Source organism: Pistacia vera, unplaced genomic scaffold (genome assembly GCF_008641045.1).
Source record: "Pistacia vera cultivar Batoury unplaced genomic scaffold, PisVer_v2 Contig89, whole genome shotgun sequence".
NCBI lineage: Eukaryota > Viridiplantae > Streptophyta > Magnoliopsida > Sapindales > Anacardiaceae > Pistacia > Pistacia vera.
Window position 1 is genome coordinate 731,014 of NW_022196767.1, and position 14,101 is coordinate 745,114.

The following is a 14,101-nucleotide window of genomic DNA, read 5'->3' on the forward strand; positions in this document are numbered from 1 at the left end:
AAGTTTTCCTTTCCATTTGAATTGCTTGTGCGCCCATCATACCTAGCTTTATAAAGTTACTTCCCCTTTGTGCTTTTGCATTTTTCACCTCGAGCCACCTGCAATATTCTATTCCATTTTATGCTTTACTTTCTATAACGTCTTTAAAGCTCTCTTCCCTCGTTGAAAATTTTACTCCATTTTCTTTCTTTATTATATTATATATATGTCATTTCTTAGTAGAGAAGAAAACCACCATGAATACTTGAAAGGAGGAGAATTATACGTATTCCCAGTTCCCCACATGACTAGGATCCTTCACTCAGGAGTTTCCACTTTCACGATGTAGTAGAATTTACCATCTGTTTTTCTTCTTACAATTCTACCCTCGACTCCATAATCCCTCTCTTATTTATAGAACCTCACCTTCACGAAATAATATCCGAAACAGAGACTGCACTGCATTTCTTCCATGGCAGCTGTTCGTTGCGCTGTACTTTTGGCCGTCTTTCTACTGAACGTAATAGAAACTGCATGTAAGTTGTTGTTCAGTTTTATGATTCGGAAAGAAAGCTTTGTTTTGAATTTTTGTTGCATTTTTTTTTTTTAAATTCATAAATACTGTACGTACTGGCCTGAAAGATGAAATATCTTTTTAGTGGCTGAGAATTCTTACTCAGTCATGAAACTCTTACTCTGTCCGTGCAGACTCAGAACCATTCATAGGTATAAACTATGGGCAAGTCGCGGACAATCTCCCGGAACCATCAGCCACTGCAAAGCTAATACAAACCTCTGCAATTGAGAAGGTCCGGTTGTTCGGGGCCGACCCAGCCATCATCAAAGCCTTTGCAAACACCGGTGTAGGAATTGTCATCGCAACTTCAAACGCTGACGTTCCAGCATTAGCTTCCGATCCTAATTTTGCTAAAACCTGGATCAACACGAATGTAGTTCCCTTCTATCCAGCCAGCAATATCATCGTCATAAATGTGGGTAACGAGGTTACTCTATCTGGTGACCAAAATCTGGTCGCTAAGCTTTTGCCAGCGATGCAGAACATCCAGAATGCCCTCAATTCTGTCTCTTTAGGTGGTAAAATTAAGGTTTCCACCGTTCATGCTATGACTTTGCTAGCACAATCTGAACCGCCCTCTTCAGGAGTCTTTGATGCAAAATATGTTGACGTTTTGAAAGGATTGCTCGCGTTTAATAATGCCACCGGTTCGCCTTTTGCAATTAATCCATACCCGTACTTCGCTTCCATGGGTGATACTAGACCTGAGACGAAACCTTTTTGTTTGTTTCAGCCCAATAAAGGGCGATTCGATTCAAACACCAACATTAATTACATGAACATGTTTGATGCTCAGGTGAGTTGAGTTATGCTTTGCTCTTTGTTTTATATCCTTTTCTTAGCAAGAGTTTCTTATGTGCTCAAATTTAACTAAAAAATAACTCCATTAATTGTAGGTGGATGCAGTACGTTCTGCGTTGAATGCCCTGGGTTTTAAGAATGTTGAGATTGTGGTTGCTGAGACTGGATGGCCGTCCAAAGGAGACAGCAATGAACCAGAGGCAAATGTTGAGAATGCCAAGGCTTATAACGGTGGTTTGATTTCACATCTCCGATCCAAGGTGGGGACTCCATTGATGCCTGGGAAATCAGTGGATACTTATTTATTCGCAATGTACGATGAGAACTTGAAACCAGGGCCTCTTTCCGAGAAATCATTTGGACTGTTCAAGCCTGATCTCACCATGACTTATGACGTTGGCCTTGCAAAGACTGGAGACAAGGTGAGAGTTTTTCCAAGACTAGTTTGAAGATAAATTAGTAGTGATAGCTAGCTATTAGTAAGCTTTTCTAACTTGAGCTTTTTTCAACAGAGCCCAGAGTCTCCACCAAATAACACCAACAATTCACCAATGTGGTGCGTGCCCAAGGATGGAATACCTGATGCCAAATTGCAGGAGAATCTTGATTTTGCTTGTGGACAAGGGATTGATTGTAAAGAGATTGGACCAGGTGGTGCTTGCTTTGAACCTAACACAGTAGCATCACATGCTGCATATGCCATGAATCTATTCTATCAAAAATCTGAAAAAAATCCATCCAGCTGTGAATTCTCACAAACAGCCACCCTTTCCTCAAAAAATCCAAGTTAAGTTTATGTTTATCTGTTTAAAGACATTTATAGACTAATGGTAAATAATGCTCAATTTCTGAAAGCTTTTCATATTGATTCGTTACATGATGCTTTCTTTCTGGTTGTTTGCAGGCTATGGTGGTTGTACTTATCCTCAGAGTTCCTAAAGACAGAGTACCTCTGTTCTGTTGAATGGTTGGCTGCGAGCAAATGTTTGTGTTTGTACTTTGTACATGTATTATATGGCATGTGATATAAGATTGACGGTGGAGTGTATGAGATGGATATAAACATGTATTTATTGGCATGTAATTTTAGTTTTTGGCTGGAATGGATGAGAGTGAGATTGGTTTGTTTAATGAATTTGTGCTTCAAATCTTCATTTATTTGTATATGTTTTGTTACTGGCATGAAGCCATTCCCATAAGTTGGACAATAGAGAAGATCAACGCAGAAGTAAGCTTAATTTTTAAGGTTTGAAAGCCTCCATTGAGGTCAGCTGATCAACTGCTGCGTGTGCACCAATTATACCCACCTTTCTAAAGCGAATTAACCTTCGTGCCTTTGCTCCTCAAAGCACAAGCATCCACAATCTTCGATAATTTCATGCTTTAATTAACTTCATTTGCTTTACTTTTACACCATCTTTAACTTTAAAGCTCTTTTCCTCACTTGAAAATGTATTCCCATATTCTGTAATGGATATGTCATGTCTTAGCAGAGAAGTTACCCACGGAACCTCCATCAACACAGGTGATATTTGTAAAACAGATAAACAGAAGCGTTAAGAATAATATTATGTGCACTAACTAAATTGCACTAATTCAAATATTAACAATTGAAATTTTGAAAGGAAAAAAAATTTAGTTTTTCGGGAGGAATTGACGTGGCAATAAGAGAAGTCTGTCACTTCAATTAGTACTTAGATTGTATGATTTTTAGTTAGTGCACATAGCATTATTAACAGATGTGAGTTTGTTGTAGAAACAAGAAAAAATAGAAAATCCAAGACTTGTTATAAACACTATCCTCAAGAATTATTTCGCCACAATAATTATTTCAAGATTGTGAAAATCTCCCAGGATTTAACAGGTGTTTCTGAAATAAATTGCAGGCACACAAAACAATATGAAATTTTAATTAACCCAAAGAAGAAGTACAAAGATGAAGGTTGATGACTTATGAAATTATGAAGAACAATAACTCTTTTTATAGTGTAAAATTATAACGTTATAATAATGTTGACATCAAGAAAATATAGGAGAAAAATAAGGTTTATGAACGTTATGATAATGTTACCTTCTAATGTTAACTCTAGCGGTTAATAAAACTTCTTGTTAAAGTTTGGGAATAATAGGTCAGTAGGATAAAAACAATAACAGTCCTCACAAATTCTTTTTGAAATACCAATACTAATTCAGCAGAGTTCTCATTACTCAAGCTGATACATGTCTCTATTATCAAATATGATTACAGATGACATTCAATTCTATACATTGCAAATTATACAAGAATCCTACAGAGGTTTTAGTCTTATGAAAAGCTTAGACATCGTTTATGATATTACCTTCTAATGTGTAGCCAAAACTTATGCGTACTTCAACATGAAATCTTTTATCCTGTACACAGGTCTGTATCCTATGTAAACACTATACATGGGTCATGGAATGACTCCAAGACTTTTACAATAGTAATATAATTACAAGCAGTGATGGTTGCCTGTTAGATGTTGTGAGAGATATAATTCATTTGAAGAAAGGCATTCGATAATCATTCAAATCCGTTGTCGTCCAGCGGTTAGGATATCTGGCTTTCACCCAGGAGACCCGGGTTCGATTCCCGGCAACGGAATTTCAATTCTTTTTCTTTCTAATTGTCAATTTTTCTTTCAAATTTTAATTTCTTATATATATAAGGGATGATATAGCTTTCTCTTCTATCACAACACTCCATTAATTTTATATACATAAGAGATGATAACAACACCAATTAAAAGCAATCAATTATATTTTACTACATAATATTGTATAAAAAATATTCTATGTGTAGTATTACTTAAAGATTATGTCACTTCATCTTTTACAACACTAATTTTCTGTATATGAGGGTTTGATATCATAATACTCAACTAATTTTATGTATAAGAGATGACATCACTTCAAGTTTATGTATAAAAGGCAATATCACTTCAACTTTAAGAGTATCTTCAATGATGTTCTTTATTTTAAAGAACATATAAATATAAATATGCAATATCTTTATTAATTTTTAATTATAAAGAATAGAATTTTTATTTAAATCCAATAGATTCTTTAAATTTTAATTTTTTCTCTTATTAAGTTTAAAAAAAAGGCTTAATAACAAAGATAATTAATATATAAAATGCATAAAACTTATAATTTATTAATTAAAATTAAGATAGAGAGTAAAATTTGATTTTTTAGATGTAAAGAGTCAAATTTACGCTTTAATTTATATTTAAACAATAAATAGTATATTAAACTTTTATTTTTATGAATAAATTATTTATATAAAGAATTTGAATNTTAACAGTTAATAAAACTCCTTACTAAAGTTTAGGAATAATAAGTCAGTAGGATAAAAACAATAACGGTACTCAAATTCTTTTTGAAATACCAATAATAATTCAGCAGAGTTCTCATTACTCAAGCTGATACATGTTTCTATTATCAAATATGATTACAGATGACATTTAATTCTATACATTGCAAATTATACAAGAATCCTACAGAGGTTTTAGTCTTATGAAAAGCTTAGACATCGTTTATGATATTGTTACCTTCTAATGTGTAGTCAAAACTTTTTCATACTTCGAGAGAGGAATTCAAATCCGTTGTCGTCCAGCGGTTAGGATATCTGGCTTTCACCCAGGAGACCCGGGTTCGATTCCCGGCAACGGAATTTTTTTTTTTTTTTTTCTAATTTTCAATTTTCTTTTATATTTTTCTTTCAAATTTTAATTTCTTATATATATAAGGGATGATATAGCTTTCTCTTCTATCACAACACTCCATTAATTTTATGTACATAAGAGATGATAAAAACACTAATTATTTTTTTGCATAAAAAATTATGTATAATACTACACATACAATATTTTTATACAATATTATGTAACAAAAGATAATTTGGTGAAAATTTATTTTTAATTTAAAATCAGTTAATCATATTTTATTACATAATGTTATATAAAAATATTATATGTGTAGTATTATGCAAAAATTATATCATTTCACCTTTTACAACACTAATTTTCTGTATATAAGGGTTTGATATCACAATACTCAACTAATTTTTTTTGTATAAGAGATGACATCATTTCACGTTGATGTATAAAGGGCAAATATCACTTCAACTTTAAGAAAATCTCAAATGGTGTTATTTATTTTAAAGAACATATTTCATAAAAATAAAAAACATTTTTATTAACTTCCAATTATAAAAAACAAATTTTTTATTCAAATCCAATGGACTTTTTAAATTTTAATTCTCTCTCTTATTAAGTTTTAAAAAAAAAAAGATAATTAATATATAAACTTCATCAAAACTTATAATTTATTAATTCAAATTATAATAGAAAATTAAATTTAACTCTTTAGAGTATCTTCAAATAACTCTTTATATAACTTAAATTCTTTATTATAAAAAAATTATCCATAAAAAAAAGAATCCAACCAACTCTTTATTCTTTAAATATAAATTAAAGAGTGGGTTTGACTCTCCACATTTGGAGAGTTAAATTTCACTCTTTATCCAAATTTTAATTAATAAATTATAAATTTTTATACATTTTATTTATTAATTCTTTTTCCTATTAAGTAATTTTCTTGAAAATAAAGATCATCTTCATTAAATTTAAAAATGCATTGGAATTTAAATAAATTTTTTTTTTTTTATGTTTAGAAATTAATAAAGATGTTTTTCATTTATATAAAAAATATTTTTTGAAATAAAGAACATTATTAAAATACTCTTAAATGTAAAGAGTCAGACTCACTCTTTATTTTATATTTAAAAATAAAAAAATATATTAACTGTTATTTTTTTAAATAAATTATTTATAATAAAGAATTTACGTCACTTCTTGAAGATCTCCCACTTTCCTAATTTTCTATACATGAGATGATTTCTCTTTAATTTTCTGTACGAGAGAAGATGCCTCCATTTTTGGCAACAGGATTATTAATCATTGTTGAATCTGTTCCGGAAATTTCATATTAAATGACGGAGTTTCTCCATTATCCATAAGATTTTCTATATTCTAAAACCATTAAAAGTCAGTTTTATGCGACAGCTCCTGGGAGTCTGGGACACGGCGTCGGTTAAGAATCTTAGCCTAGCCGTTGCGTGAAAATTACTCTAAACCCAGTGGTACCACTGGCCCACGGACTTTGAAGCCACCCCCAAAAGTCTCAATCCATCAAATACAGAACCTGTAAAAGGCCCATACAGAACCGAACCGAAGAAGCACCTGATCCGCGTCAGACGTGAGTAACACCAGCTCCTCGGGGCTTCTTCACACGTGGCCCTACATCCCTAGCCACGTGACAACAACTTTAGTTCTTTCCTTTTGCGAAGCTTCATCAACTCTCCACACTTCAGATACTTGTCTATCCCTCCCTTCCATTTTGTCTACAAACCTCTCTCTTCTTTCCAATTTTTGCTCTCTCAGGTATTTACTCATGCTTTTCATTCTTCATCATTTTTATGCTTTTAATCCATTCATTCTCCTTCCTTTTTATGTTGATTTTTGAAGTTTGTTATTATTGTTACTCAGTCACTGTTAATTGTTGACATAAAACAATCTTTTTTTTTTCATTTGCTTTTACTTGTTTAGAATCTGGAGCAAGGTAAAAACTCAAATTTAACGTTGCATGATTACTTTACTTACATCAGCTAAGTTTGACTCTGTTAAAAAGCTATAAAATCAAAGAACCAGATAATTCAAATTTATTTTTGACGGGATTCTCTTTGATCATCCTCGAAAGTGAAAGAAAGCTTCTGATTGGATTAGGATTTTGTGTCTGATACTGTAATTGTTTAGTGAAGGTTATTTCAAATGGCTTCACCAACTTTAATCTGTGACACCGAGCCATGGAACGATTTGAAGGTAACTTCGTAGCTCACAACTTTTTAGCAAGTGAAGAGTTAGCAGAGTAATATTTATGTATTTAATGTGGACTATATGTCATTGTACAGAATCATGTTGAGGAAATTAAAAAGTCTCATCTACGCAATTTGATGAGCGACACAGAGCGGTGCAAGTCAATGATGGTGTATGTATAACTCTGGATACAGGATTATCTTGTAACTTACAGATGAATGGTTATATGGATGATTGGTTTTATGATGTCTTTGTATTTTATGTAGGGAGTTTGATGGGATGCTGTTGGACTATTCACGACAAAATGCTACTCTTGAGACCTTGAATAAGCTCTATCAATTGGCAGAGGTGAATTTGAAATGTTTCTATTTTCAGGAATTGGTATGTGGATAAGATAAATATAGTTTTCTAATGCTACCGCCTTTTTCTTGTTGCAGGCTGCTCATCTCAAAGAGAAGATTAATCGCATGTACAGTGGAGAACACGTAAGTCCAGGTTATCTTTGTAGATTTTTTTAATTAATCTATTGTAAAATTGCATTACTATGCGTGATTTATCTTCTATTTAAAATTTTGATATTGCCATTTAAATTCAGTTTGATAAGCCATTTAAGCATGTTTAATGTTATGATTAGCCATAAATAAGGACATTACACCTAATATTTTGCATTTTGTTTCATTTATGCCTTCAGATAAATAGCACAGAGAATAGATCAGTTCTTCATGTAGCTCTCCGAGCTGCAAGAGATGCTGTCATAAACAGTGATGGGAAGAATGTTGTTCCAGAAGTTTGGAAAGTTCTGGACAAGATCCAAGAGTTCTCTGAGAAAGTTCGCATTGGTTCCTGGGTAATATATTTTCGTTTTTAAAATGAAAAGGTTGAATTTCAAATGCCTGGATTAGATAGTTATAGGAAACTGCTTGGTAGGTTGGAGCCACTGGAAAATCACTGAAGGATGTTATAGCCGTTGGTATTGGTGGCAGTTTCTTAGGTCCTCTCTTTGTGCACACAGCTCTCCAGACAGGTATTGGTCGACACATTCTATATTTTAGTTTTCAATTTGTTCATTTTCCTTTGCTGTTGTTTTCCCTCACCTTACAAAAATTTGAGATTCTTTACCGTGGAACCATGCCAAAATTACTTGATATTAACTGATGGCAACTTACAGATCCAGAGGCCATCAAAAGTTCTAGAGGACGCCAATTACGATTGTGAGTACTTCTATGTCACCACAGTTTTTTAGCGCCTTCTTCTGTATCAATAAGTTGATGTAGATGCTATACATAATTCTGAATTTGCCATAACTTATTTTTTGCATCTGCCACAGTCTTGCAAATGTTGATCCTGTCGATGTTGCTAAAAGTATAGCGGGATTAAACCCTGAAACTACCCTTGGTATTGCTTTTTATCTTATTTGTTTCTCTAATTATATATCGTATTTATGGTACTTTAAGTGCCTTTTCTGACTTGGATCCTTTGTGTTGGGATTCTTGTATGTTTATACAGTTGTAGTGGTTTCAAAGACTTTTACAACAGCTGAAACCATGTTGAATGCTCGAACACTGAGGGAATGGATTTCAGCTGCTCTTGGGTTAGTACAATGATCATATTACTTTTCTTCAATGATATGGTCATCTTGGTCATTTCAGGTTTTGAAATTAGTCAGTGTAATGATTCAGACTAATCTAGAAAATTCTGAAATAAAAGATTATATAAATTATGCCATGTAAATTGGAAGTGAGAAATCATTGTACTCTGAAAATGAAAAAGTGAAGTTTTGGGCCTCTAAAATTCTTTTTCCTGTTGAGTTTTCAAATAATGCTGGCTATGTTTTCATTTGAAATCTGAAATTTATGGAAATGCCAAAGATTAAAATTTCTTTTATTCAAAATACTCAAGGATTTGGAAAGTTAGTTGTTTTATAGTAATTGATTTCTAATGTGTTATTACCCTCGCTCACTCTGGTCTAAACTTTTAAATTTCGTGTGATAATGAATGTGTTTATAGGCCTTCTGCCGTTGCAAAGCACATGGTAGCTGTCAGCACTAATCTTACGGTAAACTTGATTTCTTCCTTTCTGCATTTAGGTGATAACGCTGACTGGTATTACATGAATCTAATCTGTGCCAACCATTATTTAATTTAACTAACCTTGTTGACAATATATGTTTGTTTCCACTGCAGCTTGTAGAAAAGTTTGGCATTGATCCTAATAATGCATTTGCATTCTGGGACTGGGTTGGTGGACGGTATAGTGGTAAGTTTGTTTTCTCACTTTTTTTCTTGGGAATTTTTTTGCCCTAATTAATGGTTAATTGGTAATTGAATTGCTGGTTGCAGTTTGCAGTGCTGTCGGGGTGTTGCCTCTATCTCTTCAATATGGTTTCTCAGTTGTAGAGAAGTATGACAACTCTTTTGATTTTATTTTGGAGTAGTTTGGGTTTCCGTTATGATATGTGTTCCTCCATGAACTTATCATACAACATGCTATGGGATTTTAGTGGAATTCCCAAAGTAGTCTTGATTTTGAAGAGAAATATATACTGCTTCATATGTAACTTTATAGAAAGTAGAATTAGACTATATAGAAATGCCATTTTTTTCTTTGCCCTTGAATTTCAGTTTTATCAACATAATGTTCAGTACTATGTCTTGTAAAGTAGTTTTGATGACTATTGAATTAGATTTGCATGAAAGATAAATGAAGAGGCCAATTGTTTTCAGTCTCTGAGCCTCGTGCATTCTGCATCATTCATTCCAAATTACCTTTCTGTTTTTTTTTTTTTTCATTATGTGCTCAGTGTATTTTTTGCTTTGTTTCCCAAAATTTAAAGTTCCAGGTTTTAACCCATCCTCAATTTAAATAAATGTGTTGACACTTTTTGGTCGGTTTTTTATTTTAACATGATGTCAGTGCATACTTCAATAAGATGTTCTATTTCTCTGTTTAAGGTTCTTGAAGGGAGCTTCAAGCATTGATCAACATTTCTATTCAGCGCATTTCGATAAAAATATACCTGTAAGTGCCCCAATTGCTCAATGCCATGAGTTTTGTTTTTAATCCCAGACATACATAGTCATTGGACGTAGAATACAAAATTAAGACTTTCTGGGTTTTAAAATGCAGTTGATAGGGTCTCTTAAGAGATTCTGCATAAAATGTTTAGTAATATTCTGTTGCTTCAGGTACTGTTGGGTTTATTGAGCATATGGAATGTTTCATTTCTCGGATATCCTGCCAGGGTGAGTATTTCTGCTCCAGATGAGTTTGAATTGCCACTTATTGTGCAATATCTAGTCTTTTTGTCAATTATTCATCTCCTAACACTCTGTTATCGCTCCAGGCAATCTTGCCTTACACCCAGGCCTTGGAAAAATTGGCTCCACACATTCAACAGGCACGTTTACCCCAGCTTCTTTTTCTTTTCCTCTTCTCTTCGTAAAAGACAAAACAGATTGTCTTTGATAAATCCTTATACCTTACTAATTTGCTTTGATTTAGGTTAGCATGGAGAGTAATGGCAAGGGGGTGTCAATTGATGGTGTGCTTCTTCCCTTTGAAGCTGGTGAAATTGATTTTGGTGAACCTGGAACAAATGGACAGCACAGCTTTTATCAATTAATTCACCAGGTAATTTATATAACTATGCATCTAGCAGAATTGATAATGGCAATAATGTTAACAATTTACATTTGTTGGTATAGGTCTTCATCAGTAGTTATAATGAATTCTTAAACTCCGAAAGTGCATGCAGGGATTTATTGTAAAGGTTCCCTACCTTTAATATGCCTTTGTAGTTAACCTGGGTTTCTTTTATCAGTACTTGAATCCTGTCTAATGAGCCCAATCCTCATAGCTTAAGTTCATAATTTTGATGCTCATAATGTGTTGTAGCATCTAAATGTTTTGTTGAAAGAAAGAACTTTAGCTAAGCTTCATATTGCATCCTTGCTATTGTACGGATCTAACCTTTTGCTCAATCTTCACAAATTTGTGAGACATTTAAACTAACTCATCTTCTTGAAACCTTCAGGGACGTGTAATTCCTTGTGATTTTATTGGTGTTGTGAAGAGCCAGCAACCTATCTACCTGAAAGGTAGTTATAAGTTTTTATTTGATTTTCTGAGTGAATTTTATTATTGATGGTTACTTGGAAGGTGTATTTTGATGCTTTGGCATTTTGTTTAGTGCCTTTGAACATAAGTCTGCATTTTTGTTGTAGGTGAAGTGGTGAGTAACCATGATGAACTCATGTCTAACTTTTTTGCACAGCCAGATGCTCTAGCTTATGGGAAGGTAATATTTATTTTCTATCTTGCGGATGTACTTATCATAATTCCTGTCATTTACTATGGTTTCTTGAGTTTGCATTGAGCTGGTTTTAATTTGTACTTTGTTGTGATGTTTACTTTTCCCAATAAGTTAAAAAAGATCTTGCCCTATGGGTCTAGATTATAACTCTTTCATGTGACTTTTGTGAAACACTTGCCTATAAGTGCAAAATCTAATTAAACATCTTTTTCTTGCAGACACCAGAACAGTTGCAAAAAGAGAATGTTCCACCACATCTAATTCCTCACAAGGTAATTTCCTGCTTCTGTACAAGAGTTGGTTTAAAACTGGATGAAAATCCTAACTGTTATGTTATAAATTGTAGACTTTCTCTGGCAATCGGCCTTCTCTCAGCCTTCTGCTTCCAACATTGAGTGCTTACAATATTGGACAGGTTCGTGGTTTCTTACACCTTTTTTGAGGCTGATTTGCATGTCTAATTCTTTTTACTCTTCTTCAAATCATTTGAAATATCTTTCTCTATCAGTGTGCTTGTCGTGTTTGATGTATTTTGTAGTGTGGAAAACTGTTGGAACCCTCCTGCAACACAGAAACTCACGGCAACCAACACACACACACAACGGCAATAGGCACAAGTAATAACTAATGGCAGATTGTATTAATGGATACTGAATGAAAGAACAGAACAAATCCAATTGGAAAACAGATAGTTCCCAGCAATTCGAGGAGCTGGGGCCCTCCCACACAATTTCCAGAATATATAACTTGATATCCTACTCTCCACACTCTCTCCCTTTTATAAGCTAGTTATTCTCTTCTGTAACAGAATTGACAGCCACCTGTCCAGACTCATGACAGACTCCACAATCCTAACAACTTTTATTGCACACCTCAACCCCTGAAAACAAACTCACACCCAACACCTCTTTATTCCTATTCCTTCCTTTGCCCTTGGATTTATAGACCTTATGTATGGGAGGTCTAACAAAAACATGCTTGAATCTTTGTGATTGGCTTTTTCTATATCAACGAACATTGTTATGAGTTTGCTAATTTATCAATTTCAAAATTATGTAATACTATCCTTATCTTTGTGTCTGTGATTGTTGCAATGAACTGACTTGATGTTCAACATGTGTTGACAACTGTGTGCTGGTCACTTCAAGAATGGATAAATTATTGTTATTTGGTTTGCTACATCAAAATGCTACAAACATGTACAATTACATGCCAGATCCCACTATGTGTGCATGTTCCTTTTTCCTTCCTATGTGGTAATAAACTAACTATATGCCGAACAATACAATTGTTACCTGTTTTCTTCAGTTGTTGGCGATCTATGAACACAGAATTGCTGTGGAAGGTTTCATATGGGGCATTAATTCTTTTGATCAGTGGGGAGTTGAGCTAGGGAAGGTATGTGTCACCTAAAAAAACTGTATGATGTGGATTGTTTACTTTCTTAGATAAAGACTTTATTGTCTGTTTCTACTTACGTTGCCTTTCGTGTTAATCACTTTTGCTCTTTGCCTCCTTTTCCTTTCTTAGTAATAAATATATATTCACTTCATATTTGTGAATGCAGTCACTGGCCACTCAAGTCAGAAAGCAACTTCATGCTTCTCGTACTAAAGGAGAACCAGTTGAGGGCTTTAATTTCAGTACTAAAACACTGCTAACAAGATACTTAGAGGTACGGCCTAGAACAGTGTCAGTATGAGGTGTTTACCAGTGATAAAATTAAATCTTGACGTTCAAATAATGTTAATATTCTTGATGTTTTTTAGATGCATCCTCGTTTTGAATGGGTTTCTTTGTTCTGAATAAACAATTCTTGGATGTTACTGCTGTGTGCGGTGTCTAAACTTCTGCTTTTACTTTACAGGCAAGTTCGGATATTCCAGCTGATCCTCCTACTCTTCTACCACGGATATAAAGTGGTTTTTGCTGAAAACTGTTCGGGGAGGATGTATGAACTGATGATTCTGAATTCATATATCATGGACACAACAAAGCTTTTACTGATACTTTTATGTTTGCAATTGTCCCGCCGTAAAGATCATAAAACATCATTATTCTCAAATAAATAAGAGATTGATGCCATGCAGCTACTTAAGCAGAGCTATTTGATGCATTAAATTTTCAAGTGTAATGCTTTGATTATGGAAGAGCTAAATGGAAAAGTTCCTCCTCTCGTGCAATTTTTTTTCTTTATACGGTTTGTAACATATGGTTTCCTTCAGCACAACTCTATTATCTAACCCAGCAAATTGACAACGCATTGCTAATTGGGGACGAAACTAGTAGACTTGACTTGGAGGAAATACATATAATAAGGTTTAAGGAGTAGTTGACGCGTGAATTGGTTATGAAGTAATTCGATGATTCGTGGTTGGCATTGTTTGTCTGCTAGGGTTAAAGGACACACTTTAGCTAACTTGCAAGGTAAAGCCATTTGATTTTTTAAGTTTGACGAGAGATTTCATTAAAGAAAGTCATTACAAGTTTAGCTGATTGGATAAGACACCAAAAGGCATGGAGAGCTCAAATCT

The 14,101-nt window shown here is 33.6% G+C and overlaps 2 protein-coding genes and 2 non-coding genes across 5 annotated transcripts; all 4 read left to right on the top strand.

Annotated features, from left to right (window-relative positions):
* Positions 1–435: 435 nt before the first annotated feature.
* LOC116119422 (glucan endo-1,3-beta-glucosidase 7-like) lies at positions 436–2,511 on the top strand. The gene is made up of 5 exons (XM_031405363.1): positions 436–515; positions 688–1,352; positions 1,453–1,779; positions 1,870–2,143; positions 2,262–2,511. Exons 1-5 carry the CDS (start codon positions 452–454, stop codon positions 2,294–2,296), a joined length of 1,365 nt encoding a protein of 454 aa, XP_031261223.1. The 5' UTR covers positions 436–451; the 3' UTR covers positions 2,297–2,511.
* Positions 2,512–3,908: 1,397 nt separating this feature from the next.
* TRNAE-UUC lies at positions 3,909–3,980 on the top strand. Its single transcript has one exon. It is a non-coding gene; the product is annotated as a tRNA-Glu (tRNA).
* A 999-nt stretch (positions 3,981–4,979) lies between these two features.
* Positions 4,980–5,051, top strand: TRNAE-UUC. The gene has a single exon. It is a non-coding gene; the product is annotated as a tRNA-Glu (tRNA).
* A 1,535-nt stretch (positions 5,052–6,586) lies between these two features.
* On the top strand, positions 6,587–13,665 carry LOC116119406 (glucose-6-phosphate isomerase, cytosolic 2B). Of its 2 annotated transcripts, none has more exons than XM_031405346.1 (24): positions 6,587–6,822; positions 7,195–7,260; positions 7,350–7,426; positions 7,521–7,602; positions 7,692–7,739; positions 7,946–8,101; positions 8,182–8,278; positions 8,423–8,465; positions 8,582–8,649; positions 8,761–8,845; positions 9,262–9,310; positions 9,439–9,511; positions 9,595–9,655; positions 10,207–10,273; positions 10,441–10,497; positions 10,599–10,652; positions 10,757–10,885; positions 11,289–11,352; positions 11,479–11,552; positions 11,786–11,839; positions 11,914–11,982; positions 12,876–12,965; positions 13,135–13,242; positions 13,435–13,665. In XM_031405346.1, exons 2-24 carry the CDS (start codon positions 7,210–7,212, stop codon positions 13,483–13,485), a joined length of 1,707 nt encoding a protein of 568 aa, XP_031261206.1. In that variant the 5' UTR covers positions 6,587–6,822; positions 7,195–7,209; the 3' UTR covers positions 13,486–13,665. The 2 variants fall into 2 exon arrangements, with proteins under 2 accessions (XP_031261206.1, XP_031261207.1); XM_031405347.1 differs by having other exon boundaries at positions 7,200–7,260.
* Positions 13,666–14,101: the final 436 nt, after the last annotated feature.